Source organism: Dendropsophus ebraccatus, chromosome 5 (genome assembly GCF_027789765.1).
Source record: "Dendropsophus ebraccatus isolate aDenEbr1 chromosome 5, aDenEbr1.pat, whole genome shotgun sequence".
Classification (NCBI taxonomy): domain Eukaryota; kingdom Metazoa; phylum Chordata; class Amphibia; order Anura; family Hylidae; genus Dendropsophus; species Dendropsophus ebraccatus.
Window position 1 is genome coordinate 144,015,424 of NC_091458.1, and position 14,722 is coordinate 144,030,145.

The 14,722-nt window shown below is 42.6% G+C and overlaps 1 protein-coding gene across 2 annotated transcripts in view; it reads left to right on the forward strand.

Moving 5' to 3' along the window:
- The window catches only part of CEP85 (centrosomal protein 85), a 48,771-nt gene extending 35,530 nt beyond the window's left edge, over window positions 1–13,241 (forward strand). Inside the window, exons 9-14 of one of the 2 annotated variants that reach the window (XM_069972598.1) lie at window positions 183–337; window positions 424–553; window positions 5,274–5,324; window positions 9,289–9,396; window positions 9,496–9,721; window positions 12,218–13,241. In XM_069972598.1, the coding sequence (XP_069828699.1) occupies window positions 183–337; window positions 424–553; window positions 5,274–5,324; window positions 9,289–9,396; window positions 9,496–9,721; window positions 12,218–12,378 (831 nt within the window). In that variant the 3' untranslated portion in view covers window positions 12,379–13,241. Of the gene's footprint in view, window positions 1–182; window positions 338–423; window positions 554–5,273; window positions 5,325–9,288; window positions 9,397–9,472; window positions 9,722–12,217 lie in introns of those variants that run through there. The other variant, XM_069972600.1, reaches the window with a different exon arrangement.
- Window positions 13,242–14,722: the final 1,481 nt, after the last annotated feature.

Below are 14,722 nucleotides of genomic sequence, written 5' to 3' on the forward strand. Positions count from 1 at the left end.
GCCATTATGTATGGAACAAACAATTATAATGAAACTACTTGAAGAAAGCCTGTCAGGGAAAAAAATAAATTTATGTAATGAGCCACTAATGAGAAATATGTAGCTTTCTCTTTCATTTCAGCTGTAATTGGCGGCCTGGACTACATAGTTGTTTTGTTTTTTGTTTTTTTTTTCTCTTGTAGATGAAAGAACTTCAGGAGCAGAACCACCTCCTCCAGGACCAAGTGAGTGATCTAGAGAAAAAGCTGAGAGACTCCAGAGCAATCTGCAGGGAAAGTGAGGCTCAGATTGCAGCTCAGAAGTTAAAGGAGAATGAACATTTGAATACTATTAAAAGGTATGCTATAAAAACAACTTTAATCCTTTTTAATATTACTCCGCTTTGGTGACCTCATGTGTTGTGTTTTTTGTTTTTTTTTTCAGTTTGCAAAGGCAAATTAAAAAGTTGGAAATGACAGACTGGAAAGAAGAAGAAAAACTTCTCACAGAAGAGGCAGATAAATTACGACAAGAAATAGAAACTCTACATAAAGAGCAGGATTGCTTACAAAAAGTAGGTTGTTACATGTATAAGAATTATTAAAGGGGTACTCCAGTGGGAAAAATAATTATTTTTAAATCAACTAGTTTTAGAAAGTTGTATAGATTTGTTTTTTACTTTACTGTTTTAAAATCCGAAGTCTTCCAGTACTTATCAGCTGCTGTTTGTGCTGCAGGGAGTGGTGTATCCTTTCCAGTCTGACACAGTGCTCTCGCTGCCCCCCTAGGACTTCACTGCATTGAGCGCTTTCATTAGCAGCCGGCAGTGTTGTCATTTGGCTGTTCTCCCTGAGTTCAGCAATCTGTTTCTCTTATGGCTCTACTAGGCATTGCTCCCACCTAGCCAGAATCCTGCTCCACACTGATGAGGGGCAACACCCCGAAACAGCTGTCTGTGGATGGTTACCTAGCCTTGGTTTATCCCTTGTCATTACACTGACTTATAGGGCCACTTAATATGGTGGATTTGGTGGTTTCCTAACAGGAGCTGCCACTTGGCTGGGTCCTTCCCGGAGGGATATCTGGCTAGTCCTGTGTTTTGAGACTCTTCAATGAGGCTCCACGGACTCCTCTTTTGCATACTTATGTTTCCCAGGGGGCAATTTCACCTAGGACTTCACTGCATTGAGCGCTTTCATTAGCAGCCGGCAGTGTTGTCATTTGGCTGTTCTCCCTGAGTTCAGCAATCTGTTTCTCTTATGGCTCTACTAGGCATTGCTCCCACCTAGCCAGAATCCTGCTCCACACTGATGAGGGGCAACACCCCGAAACAGCTGTCTGTGGATGGTTACCTAGCCTTGGTTTATCCCTTGTCATTACACTGACTTATAGGGCCACTTAATATGGTGGATTTGGTGGTTTCCTAACAGGAGCTGCCACTTGGCTGGGTCCTTCCCGGAGGGATATCTGGCTAGTCCTGTGTTTTGAGACTCTTCAATGAGGCTCCACGGACTCCTCTTTTGCATACTTATGTTTCCCAGGGGGCAATTCACCTAGGACTTCACTGCATTGAGCGCTTTCATTAGCAGCCGGCAGTGTTGTCATTTGGCTGTTCTCCCTGAGTTCAGCAATCTGTTTCTCTTATGGCTCTACTAGGCATTGCTCCCACCTAGCCAGAATCCTGCTCCACACTGATGAGGGGCAACACCCCGAAACAGCTGTCTGTGGATGGTTACCTAGCCTTGGTTTATCCCTTGTCATTACACTGACTTATAGGGCCACTTAATATGGTGGATTTGGTGGTTTCCTAACAGGAGCTGCCACTTGGCTGGGTCCTTCCCGGAGGGATATCTGGCTAGTCCTGTGTTTTGAGACTCTTCAATGAGGCTCCACGGACTCCTCTTTTGCATACTTATGTTTCCCAGGGGGCAATTCACCTAGGACTTCACTGCATTGAGCGCTTTCATTAGCAGCCGGCAGTGTTGTCATTTGGCTGTTCTCCCTGAGTTCAGCAATCTGTTTCTCTTATGGCTCTACTAGGCATTGCTCCCACCTAGCCAGAATCCTGCTCCACACTGATGAGGGGCAACACCCCGAAACAGCTGTCTGTGGATGGTTACCTAGCCTTGGTTTATCCCTTGTCATTACACTGACTTATAGGGCCACTTAATATGGTGGATTTGGTGGTTTCCTAACAGGAGCTGCCACTTGGCTGGGTCCTTCCCGGAGGGATATCTGGCTAGTCCTGTGTTTTGAGACTCTTCAATGAGGCTCCACGGACTCCTCTTTTGCATACCCCTGTAAGTGACAGGAACTGTGCAGAGCAGTAGCATATCCTGATAGAAAACCATTATTGCTTTGCATATTTCAGAGGTGGCAGCAGAGAGCACTGTGTCAGACTGGAAAGAATACACCACTTCCTGCAGGACATACAGCAGCTGATAAGTACTAGAAGCAGGGCTGTGGAGTCGGTAAGCCACAGCTCCGACTCCTGAATTTTATCAGGACCGACTCCGACTCCCAACTCCGACTCCTGCTCCTTCATAAATGGCCGGTTATATACCAGGGGAGTTATTTATCACACTGGCTCAGCAGCTTCTCCCTAATGTCCTACATGATTTCTGAGGGAATAAGGAAACATAGAAAGCAGATTCTCCTGTGTGTGCAGTGGATGCAGCCAGTCTCCAGCCTCCATGTCCTGAATAACTCAGAACTGGACTAGATGGATCAGGTTGTCTTTTCCTGCTGACAGTCTTCTATGTTTCTAAGTAAATATTCACCTTACAAAAAGAAACACTGCTAACAATGCCAGATACCTGTGATATAGAGGTCAGCCATAGTGATATACAGGGGGTCACACATAGTGATTATAGAGTTCACACAGTGATATAGAAGGTCACTGTGGGGGCACGCAATAGCACGCACACACACACAGCCTGCTGCAGCCATAGCATACACACACACACAGCCTGCTGCAGCCATAGCATACACACACAGCCTGCTGCATAGTGTGCACACACAAACAGGCAGAGCTTGCTGCAGCCATAGCACACTTGCACACAGACTGCTGCAGCCATAGCGCACGCACACACACACACACACAAAGCCTACTGCAGCCATAGCGCACGCACACACATACACACAGCTGCATCCATTGAACACTGAAGAAAAACACACAATATTATCCCAGAGAGAAAACACAACACTGAGGACAGAGGTTACTGCTATACTAGTTATGTCTCCTCCTCCTCTATATTGCACAGGATATCTTCATATTACACTGCTGCTCATATACAGTCATCCAGCATCCAGGAAGAGAACAGCACAGATCTCCCCCCACACAATGGACTCTTCCTGCTCAGAAACAAACTGCCAAATAGTGACCGACAACTTTTCCATGACACCCCTTATGTAATAGGGCCAGTGTCGTATTAGAATGTTGCTCATAATATATATTCATGAGCAAAACTTGTTAAATTCATATCAAAATTCAATTCTACATTTTTTTTAAAGATTTTTTTTTTTTTTAAAGCTGGAGTCGGTAAATTTTTTTCCGACTCCAGACAAAGCTAGCTCCGACTCCAACTCCACAGCCCTGACTAGAAGGCTGGAGATTTTTAAATAGAGGTAAATTCCGAATCTGTATATTTTTCTAAAACTAGTTGATTTGGGGGGAAAAAACTGGGTACCCCCTTTAAAGGGGTATTCCCCCCCCCCCCCCCCCCCCCCCCCCCCCAAGAGCTAAAAAAATGAAATGCCTCCAAACCTAGCTGGTCTTACTCACCAAGTCCCCCTGAGAATTTTGAGCCGTCTCCCGTCTTTCTAGCTGCTTCCGTTCCTGAGTTACAAGTTTTTCTAAAAGATGGTCTATAATCAAGATAGGAAACTACATTTCCCATCATGCAATGCTTATGCCTGATGATGGTAATGATGATGTAGCAGAGCTGAGATGTGATGGGGATGTAGCAGAGCTGAGATACTGAGAATGATGTAGCAGAGCTGAGATGTGATGGGGATGTAGCAGAGCTGAGATAGGGAAAACAATGTAGCAGAGCTGAGATGTAATGGGGATGTAGCAGAGCTGAGAAAGTGAGAATGATGTAGGAGAGCTGAGGAAGTGAGAATGATGTAGCAGAGCTGAGAAAGTGAAAACGATGTAGCAGAGCTGAGAAAGTGAAAACGATGTAGCAGAGCTGAGAAAGTGAAAACGATGTAGCAGAGCTGAGAAGGGGAAAACGATGTAGCAGAGCTGAGAAGGGGAAAACGATGTAGCAGAGCTGAGAAGGGGAAAACGATGTAGCAGAGCTGAGATGGGGAAAACGATGTAGCAGAGCTGAGATGGGGAAAACGATGTAGCAGAGCTGAGATGGGGAAAACGATGTAGCAGAGCTGAGATGGGGAAAACGATGTAGCAGAGCTGAGATGGGGAAAACGATGTAGCAGAGCTGAGATGGGGAAAACGATGTAGCAGAGCTGAGATGTCCAGGGGTGAGAAGGCTGCGGGTGGCCGCGGGTGAGGGGGCTGGGGGCGTCGCACAGTTGGGGCTGTAGGCACGGGAGCGCTGCGGGCAGCCACCAGGTGAACGGGGGTAAATGCACAGCCTGATGGAGAGGTGCGTGCAGGTAAGCTCGAGCTCGGCGGCGGGTGGGCGGGTAGTGCAGGGTTTGCATCCACAGGAGCACCGGGCAGCCACTGGGTGAGCTGGATGGGGGAGGAGTGAAGGGGTCGTGCACACAGTGTGTGGGGGGGAGATGTATGATACGGGTGATCTCTGTGGGGGGCGCCGCTACACAGTTGCACTTATCGGAGGATGCTAGCGGCCACCGGGAGACGTGGGGGGGCTGCACTCACAAATGCGGCCACTGGATGAGGGGGGGCACAGACTGTGGGTACGCTCCGGGTGGGGAGGTTACATAGAGCTGTTGAGCTCCAGGGCGAGGGGCACACAGTGGGCGGTGCTGCTGTCAGAGAGGCAGACAGCTTCAGCGTCTCACTGTCCTCCCTCACTTCAGTGGACTGGGTTAGAAGCGCTAACCCAGCCCATTGAAGAGATGGAGGACACGTGATGCCGTCTCGGACGGTCGGGGCCAGGAGCAGGGAGCTGATGATTCTATGCAATCCGTGGGGGTGGGGGCACCTAGATAACAGCAGAACTGTGCAGAATCCGTAATAAATTTATATGGGAAAGATGGAAAGCTACGGAAGGGCAACGTATTAATGCAAAAATAATTTTGGGGGGGAATACCCCTTTAAGGCACAAGCTTACACACACTTCTTTCTTCTTTACTTTTAGGTAATAGAAACCTATGAGAAGAAAATGGAACAGATGTGCAATAAAGTGAAAGTAAGTAAGAGTCTGATTGAATAAAGATTGAAGAGAAGTATCATAAAATAAAAAAGCAGGCAAAGGGGTGCAGGAAATTAATATTAAACAATGTATACGTATCAGCAGCTGTGTCTCTGTAGCTCGGGTACCCGGGTCTTGCTGCTGGTGTCATTTTCCTCTGGAATCAGGGTATGTTATGTACCTGCTTCCTCCAGCTATAATGCCATGGCCCAGCTGAGCATTTGCTTGCACTGACTTGAGTAGGCAGGCTCACAAATCTATATAACAAGGCAACCTTAAGGATGAATTGTCACAAGGTGGATTCATTGAGAATCTTCATCATGTTCCTAACCAGTAGGAAGAGGGAGATAATGAACTCACTAGATGCGCTCTAGTGAGACTGCATATGGAATACTGTGTCCAGTTCTACAAAAGGATATTCATAAAATAGAACGGGTCCAGGGTTACAAAAATGGTGGAGAGTTTGAGGTATGAAATATATCAGGAAAGACTTAGGATTTGTACCTTTATAGTCTGGAGGAAAGAAGAGAAGGGGGGACATGGTTGAAACATTTAAATATGTTAAAGGACTAAATAAGGTTCAGGAGGGAAGTGTTTTTAAAAGAAAAAAAAACTCAGATTAGCTGAGGGAAAATCGGAAGCAATGTGAGAAAATATTACTACTGTTACTGAAAGAGTAGTCGATACTTGGAACAAACTTGCAGCAGATGTGGTTGGTAAATCTACAATAACAGACTTTTTCAACCTGCCTGGGATGAAGAAGAAAGTACATACCAAAAGGGCAGACTAGATGGACCAAGTGGTCTTTTTTCCGCTCACCATTTTCAGCAGAGCAGATTTTTTTCCGCCCTTTCCTGTATAGTGGTCAGACCTGTGGAGAATCAACAGTAAAAAAAAAAAAATCTGCTCTGTTAAACTACCCTTTGCATCTTCAACTAATTAAATGTGTAAAAAAAAATCCAAGCAATTTGACTATGATTTTTTTCTGCCACTAAACTGGGGTTACTTTAAAAGTATAAGGTCCTCTTTTGATATAAAATAGCTGTTTGCATAAAGTGTTGCTAGTAGATAAGAAGCTAGCAGAACTCAAGATATTAAAGGTGTCCTCCAGCTTCTGAAGACTGATAGCCTATTCTCTAGGTAAGCAATGAACATATTCTCTAGGTAAGCAATGAACATTAGATCAGCAGGGGTCCAACTCCTGGCACCGGTACTGATCAGCTGCCTTAAAGGGGCTGCAGTTTATAGCTTCAGCATTTTTTGCTTTTTCCTCCTCATATGCTAACAGCCGTAACTCTTATTTTTCTATCTACAGAGCCATATTAGGGTTTGTTTTTTGCTGTACCAACTGTACTTCCCAATGACACTCTACATTTTACCAAGTATAGTGTATAAATAACGAATTAGTTTACCATGTGGTAAAAATGAAATGTTGTTGAATAATAAAACATCTATCCGTGTAAAAGGCTCTGTAAGCAAGAACCGATCTTACAATGTAGGTCGGGCAGTCTAATACAACCTTAAAGGGGCTCTCTGGGGAAATGTTTGTTCTTTCAAATAAACTGGTGTCAGAAAGTTATATAGAATTTGTAATTTACTTCTATTTAAAAATCTCCAGTCTTGCAGTACTTATCAGCTGCTGTATGTCCTGCAGGACGTGGTATATTCTTTTTTTAGTCTGACTCTGTGCTCTCTGCTGCCACATCGATTTATATCAGGAACTTTGCAAAGAACAAGTTTTCTATGCGGCTTTGCTTCTGCTTTGGACAGCTGCTTTTTATTTACTTATGTATTTATTGTTAATAGAAACTTGTCACTAGTTTCGTGCTGCACCAACCACAGCAATCTAAGACACCGGGGCAGTCTGCCAGCCTTGATTGACAGGTCTCTCTCTAATTGCACATTAATCGGAAATGTAATTTCCACGCAGCCCATAGCTCAGGCAGCACAGAACTAGTGATAAGTTCAGTTAAAGGACAACTCCGGCCGAAATCTATTTTGTAATATGTTATTTCATAAGCTATTTAGTTGATCTGGCAGGCTTAAATTTCTCTTATAAAAAAGTAAGTCATGACTCCCTGTCTGTACTTAAAGGGTCCAGGAGACACAGTATATGTGGATGTTATATGTAAAAAATAACAGGGCCATTCCTGTGCTTTCTTCACAAAAGTCAGCTACCCGCCCCCTGCCCTTACAGAAGCCTGTAGTGCAGTCATCCCTCAAAGCACCCCCAGCCCCCCATTCCAGGAGTGTAGTGATCAGCCCCCGCCCTGCCAGGAGCCCGTAGTGAAGCATAGAAACAGAAGATTGTTGGCAGAAAAAGACCACTGGGTCCATCTAGTCTGCCCTTTTAGTATTTTCTTTCTTATTATCTTAGGATAGATGTATGTTTATCCCAGGCGTGTTTTAAATTCTGTTATTGTAGATTTACCAACCACCTCTGCTGGAAGTTTGTTCCAGGTATCTACTACTCTTTCAGTAAAATAATATTTTCTCACGTTGCTTCTGATCTTTCCCCCAACTAATCTCTCACTGTGTCCTCTAGTTCTTGAGCTTAGTTTTTTACTAAAAACACTCCCCTCTTGAACCTTATTTAGTCCCTTAACATACTTAAAGGTTTCAATCATGTCCCCCCTTTCCCTTCTTTCCTTTAGACTATACAGATTCAAATCCTTAAGTCTTTCCTGATATGGTTTATGCCTCACACCCTCCACCATTTTTGTAGCCCGTCTTTGGACCCGTTGTATTTTATCAATGACCTTTTTTAGGTGATGTCTCCAGAACTGGACACAGTATTCCAGATGTGGCCTCACCAGAGCTCTATACAGCGGGATCACAATCTCTCTCTTCCTACTGGTTCTACCTCTAGCTATACAGCCCAGCATACGATTTGCTTTCCCCACCGCCTGGTTGCACTGGTGACTCATTTTAAGGGTGTCAGATATCACTACCCCTAAATCCTTCTCTTCTGAAGTCTTTTCCAACACAGTACTGCCGATGTGATACTCTGATAGAGGATTCCTCCTCCCCAAGTGCATTACTTTACATTTGGAAACGTTGAACTTCAATTTCCACTGTTTGGACCACTTATCTAGCAAAGCTAAATCATTTTCCATATTACTGACACCTCCAGGAATATCAACCCTGTTTCACACTTTTGTGTCAGCAAACAGACAAACTTTACCTACCAACCCTTCTCCTATGTCACTTACAAACATATTAAAAAGAATAGGACCCAGAACAGACTCTTGTGGCCACCACTTGTAACCAGTCTCTGCTAGGAATATACACCATTAACAACAACCCTCTGATATCTATCCTTCAGCCAACCACAAATCCACTGAACTATCCAGGGATTAAGTCCAATTTTCTCCCAACTTCTCTATCAGCTCTTTATGGGGAACTGTATCTGAGGCTTTGCTGAAGTCCAGATAGGCGATATCCACAGCACCACCTTCATCCAGCACTTTTGTGGCATAATCAAAGAAATCAATGAGATTAGTCTGACATGATCGGCCCTCAGTAAAGCCATGCTGGTTGGATCCATCAAATTGTGCAAATAGTGCTATGCACTAGCCCCCCAAACACCCCTGACCGCCTGATCACATAAGAAGTACCAGCCTCGTCCTGTGCAGCAGGCTAAACGCTCCCCTGCCGGAATTTTTAATTTTGTGTCTACATATACTGTGTGATGTCATGTTTTTGTGTTTTTTTTTTGTTTTTTTTTTTTGAGAAATTGAAACCTGTCTGATCTACTAAATTGAGGGAAATAGCACTATATGTGCATTTCCCATAATAAGAGTTTATTAGGAATTTGCTTATGAAATAATTAAAAATAGATTTTGGCTACAGTTCTCCTTTAAGGCAATCCGAAAAGACACACACACATTTCTATTCTCTATATTTAAATAGAGATTTCCTTATATATTCTTGTAATGTGGCCTTTGTTGTATCCCCTTAGGATTTAGAAGAACAGGTCTGTCAAGAAGAGGCTACAGGACAGGCTTTAAAGGCAGAATCTGAACAAAAAGAAGCTGCACTTCAACACCTGAAAGCAGCTGTAAGGGATGTAAGTCACCTACATGTATACATGTTAGATTTGTGAAGTGTAAGTAGGCATGCACAACTATAAATTCTCCATAAAGCTTACATTATTCTCTTGTTTCAGTTAGCCACACAAAACCAGGACCTTATGGAGCGCAATGTCACAATACAGGAACAACTGCGTATTGCGTCACTAAAGGAACAGCCATCTGATGTGCAAGCCAGTCAGCTCTTTACACTGTATAAAGAAATGAATTGCTGCCAGAAGAATCTGCGATCTATATGCTGTTTGCTAAGCCAAAGAGTACAGGGTGTAGACCCTAATCTGTCCATGTTACTAGGAGTGCACTGTAAGTTAGCTAACATTTTTTTTTATTTTATATCTATATTTAGTTATCTTAAAGGGGTATTCCTCTTTAAGGGAATGGAAGCTGGCAGCTGTGAGGGAGACTGTCATCTAAGTGACAGATGGGGGCGGGTGATGGCATGGTTGTGAGCCAGCAGCTGAGGGTGACTGGCAGGTGGGGGCCAGGAGGAAGGCGTGAAACAGAGAAGGGGGAAGTAGCCCCAAAACAGCTAAGAAACGGTAATTGCTTGCTAAGAGCAATATATGGAGCTATGGGTTGGTCATTTAATATTGCAAAAAAAGATTTTGTGAGGAATACCCCTTTAACCCCTTTGTGACTTGTACTGTGCATTTATAGCTGACAAGTAGGCGAAAAATATATATGTACTACAGGGGATAAAAATTTTTTTAAAATTTGTTACATCTGTAAGGACCAAAAGAACCATGTTCTTAACCCCCTCACGTTAGCAATTCGTTTATGTACATTTTTACTGTCTATGTCCCATGCAGTAGGAGCGTAAATAAATGTTTCTGCTGTAAAGGGTTTAATGTGCGCGGAGCTGCTTCAGTGTGATTGACTCCACACACATTAGTGTCCCTGGAAATACTTACCACCGTCCTGTTGTATTGGCAATCTTCTCATAGGGTTTCTCCCCAGATAGCATGGCATTGATTAGTATATGCAACCATTAGATTGCATAAAAGTCCCCTAGGGGGACTTGTAAAGTAGTAATTTTTCTTATTCTATATCAAAAAAAAAAATATTTTTTTTTTATACCACTATGATACCAATAAAAACTATACATCATGGTGCCAAAAATGACACCCCAACCAGCCCTAGGTAGGTGCAAAATAAGAATGTTATGGCTCTTAGAAGGCGAGGAGGAACACTGCTTCAATGTTATTCAGCAATAGGAGAAGGGGGAGTTGGAAGTCGGCACTCCTGGACGTAGCAACGTAGCTACGTCCAGGAGTGCCGACTTCCAACTCCCCCTTCTCCTATTGCTGAATATCAAGCGTACGGCGCCTGGCTAACGCCCTGAAGTTCGAGCACCCTACCCTGCACCTTATCTGTCGCTGCTGACCCTAGGAGTATCGGTGAGCTGTATCTTATTTCCTTTTTTCTTTACTGCTTCAATGTGACCGGGACATCCGTGCATCAATTACGTTTAGTCATGAAGGGGTTAAAATGAGTCTAGCAGCAGGTTGGCCCTGACCTGCTGACGGGGAGTGTGGCCACTTCTTTAGAAGTTCCACTGCTCCAATAATCTTTATTTTTTTAATATGTAAATGAGATGGTTCAGATACTGCAGATGGGCCTGTAGCACTCTAAACACCTTTTTTACAGGTCTTAAAACCTATTGGGTTAGTGAAAGATACGTAAATTGCTTCTTAATAAAGGGAATTGCTGTTTCGGTGATCAGTTTGCTAAAGAGGTTGCCTGTATTGTAAAAGCTTTACCTTGCTCCATGGTCTCTACATAGTGACAGCCGCTTGCAGACGAAACCGTGCCTATGTGCAGTGGCCAGTCGCTGTGCAATGTTGTCACAACATTGTCTGGTGACTTGCCACCTCAAGCAAGCAGGATTTTGCTCCATGTAGTTTTCACAATTTATTTCCTACACTGGTGACACAATCTGCCCTTTTTAAGCCAGAGGAAACTATTGACCCACATTTGCACAAGGAAGGAAGTGAAGCGCTGAGGAGCGAGGAAAGGTGTAATACCCTTTAATCTTTTTATTTTATTTCCCCCCCCCCCCCCCCAAAACTAAGATCAGTCTCCAGGACCCCTCCACATAATGTGGACTGGCACATAGAGTGGGCAGATTGAACTGCTGAGCTTAAGAAAACAGTGAAGGGGTTGTGATGTGAAACTCTCATTTAATTCTGCTGGCAGTAGGGGATAAAGATTCCCAGGATTTTGGCTTCCCCCATTTGAAGATTTTTAAATAGAATCTAAACAGAGCAGTGTATTAGATACATCATTCTGTTCAGCAATTCTCCTAATATCCAGTGTTTTCTGGAGCTCATAAATATCCAGGACTACTACGCTCACACACATAATGGAAATGGACTACTTATTGTCTGTTCAGGAGGATATTTCCAAAACATCAGCACAGAACAATGTAAGTGGTACACCATTCTGTTCAGCTTCTGTCACTAGTTTATGCTACCCTTATATAGGACAGCATAAACCTACTGACAGAGTCTCTAGTAAATTGACAAAGTATATGCTATAAATGTTCCATAAAACAGCTTTAACTTTACAAAGAGTGTTGTTAGACAGTGTGGAAGATAAAATCCACCAAAATAGCAAAAAAAGGCTTATACCCTACAGTATTAATTTGTGGGCATATTTCTGAAATACAATTGCACCCCCTGTTTGTGTATTGTAGTCATTTCAGTAATCATCCTGCAAATGATTGTGTAAAATAATACTTTATAGAGTAAAAAAACCCAAAAACTTTCCATTTACATGTTGCTCTTTTTCCCCATCCAGCTACAACAGATTTAGACGATCCAGCAGAAGGTCTAGATTTCTTCTCTGTTGAAAGATACTTGAGTGGCGTGGACAGGTTAAAGAGAGACATTGAGGAGCTTCGCACTACTATCAGTGATTGTTATGCACAAGATATGGGAGATAACTGTATCACACAGTGACTGTGTGTCTTATAGGAAAATGGATGGACAGAGAAAATTGCACCAAATCTGATCAAAAACATGACAAACAGTGCCTGCTACTCTGGCTTATCAATGTTGCACAAGGCCAGTAATGAACACTGTTTTTTTTGTTTTGTTTTTTTCAATTAACATTAAGAACTTATTGTAACTTTTTTAAAGTTATGATTTCACCGAATAAATGGTTGATTTTTTTTTTTTTTTATTTAAATTCCTGCATGTAACAAAAATAGTACCAGAGTTATCACACAAATAACCTGATATATTTGTGCATATTGTGACCGATTGCTAATACCTTAGCCTCCCCAGCTGTTGCAAAACTAGTTTTTCTTCTTGCCTGAACAGTCAAAGCATGGCCCTTTTGGCTTTTTGCTGCACTGGGTACTCCTAACCCAAAGTTCCCAGGTATTGCCCAGGAACAACATACTTTTTATTTTATTTTTTATTTAGAAAAAAATAAGCCAGGTGCTGCAAAAAATAGAAAAATAAGAAATACTCTCCTGCCCCAATCCCCCACCACTGCCATTCTGATATTGGCTGATCAGGGTGGTACTGAGAGAAGATATTGTTAGCATGTTCTAGCTGTAATGCAGTATGTTCCTGTGGAAGATACTGCAAACGACAGGTAGAAATGAGAAAAGATTAATGTTTCAACTATAGTACAGATCATGTGGGGTAAGAGAATGGAAAATGCCTGGCTTAAAGTATTGTATAATGAGACTAGAATATTACTAATTTATTATAATTTTTTTTAAATTAGTGAATGTACGTATATTTAACTCTAATTGCACCTAAAATGATACGGTTCTTGTGGAATGTTTATATTTATTCTAGATGTATTTTGTGTTTTTGGCTTGAAATAAATGAAGTTAAAAGTTTTTTGGTTTGTTTGTTTTTGACCACCTCGGCACCTACAGATTTTTGCAGTTGCCCAAAGGTTTCCCATCCCTGATTTAGAGTTGGTCCAGGCAAAATAAAAGACATGGGTGGGCAGCGGGGTGGTGAGACCATAATAATCAAATTATACTGACCCAATCCGCTGCTCCTGCAGCCTCACCCATGGTGCTTTCAGCCTGCCGCTGGGTTCCTGTGAGATCACAATCCCACACAAACTGCCTGTTAGCCAATCTGTGACTGCAGCTGCACTGTGCATTATATTGATAAATATAATATGTATTTATAATTTCCATGAACAGAAACTAGTTTAAGTGGATTTTTATGGTGAGAATAGCTCTTCTATATAATCCTCGCAATAAAATTTGTATTAAATCTGTTAATGGGTACGATCCATTACCTGACTATATTGATTAGGCTTTGAAAGCCCAAAACCTGTAAACTTTCTCACCCTAATAATGCCAGGCTGATGCTCTGTCATGGTGAGAGCCCATGCTTTAGGTAGAGATAAGTGAATTTACTTTACAAACCAAACGTTTCCCAGGACTAGATCAGTTTTTCCAGGCACCCGGGAAGGAGCGTCACGGAGATCAAAGGCAGTCGGCATATTGTCCAACTGCCAAGCAAACTAAGCGCTTTGCTTCATTTGTAATGTAAGTTTGCTTATCTCTGGTTTTAGGTCTTTGATGGCCTGATGCAGCCCCAATGTCCAGTTATCAAATTAAGCTATTTTACAGCAATCTGACGAAAAGCAGTAAAATGCAATTTTTGGCACAATGTTGAGACTGCATGATAAAATTGTAATTTTCTTTTTAAATAAGGCTTACTATTTCAAGAGTTGCTATTTGTGGTACATTTTATGGAAAAAAAAAAACTGATTAAAAAAGGTGTAAAGAATGCATCAGGCAGCCCCCTATACAACTGAACCTGTCTGTCACAGGCCCCTAAAAATTATGAGCAATAGATTCCTAACTCTGGGCCACCTAGGAATCCAGTTTGATACCACAGACCTCAAAGAATTCAAACTTTTCAGTTGGGATGGGAGAATTTACAGTACTAGCAAAGCGCTTTGCTAGGCTCGGCCATCAGGACTCTGTGCTCCAGGTGCCTGGAAAAGCTGGATCCAATCCTGGGAAACTTCCCCTAGTTTCCCAGGGCTGGATCCAGCTTTTCCAGACACACAGAGAGGAGTGTCAAGGAGTTCAAAGGCAGCCGGCTGAGCCTAGTGAAGTGCTTCACTAGTACTGTAAATTTGTTTATCCCTACTTTTAATTTTTTTTTTTTTTTTCCAGACCCATGGTGTGGACCACTCTTACATTATGACATTTAAGGGCCTAGTGCTGCATATGGGGCTAGTAAAAAACTAAGCAATTAGGCAATACTGGAGTGGGGATGTTTTGTATAATACCCCAATTTAAAGTATGGTAATAAC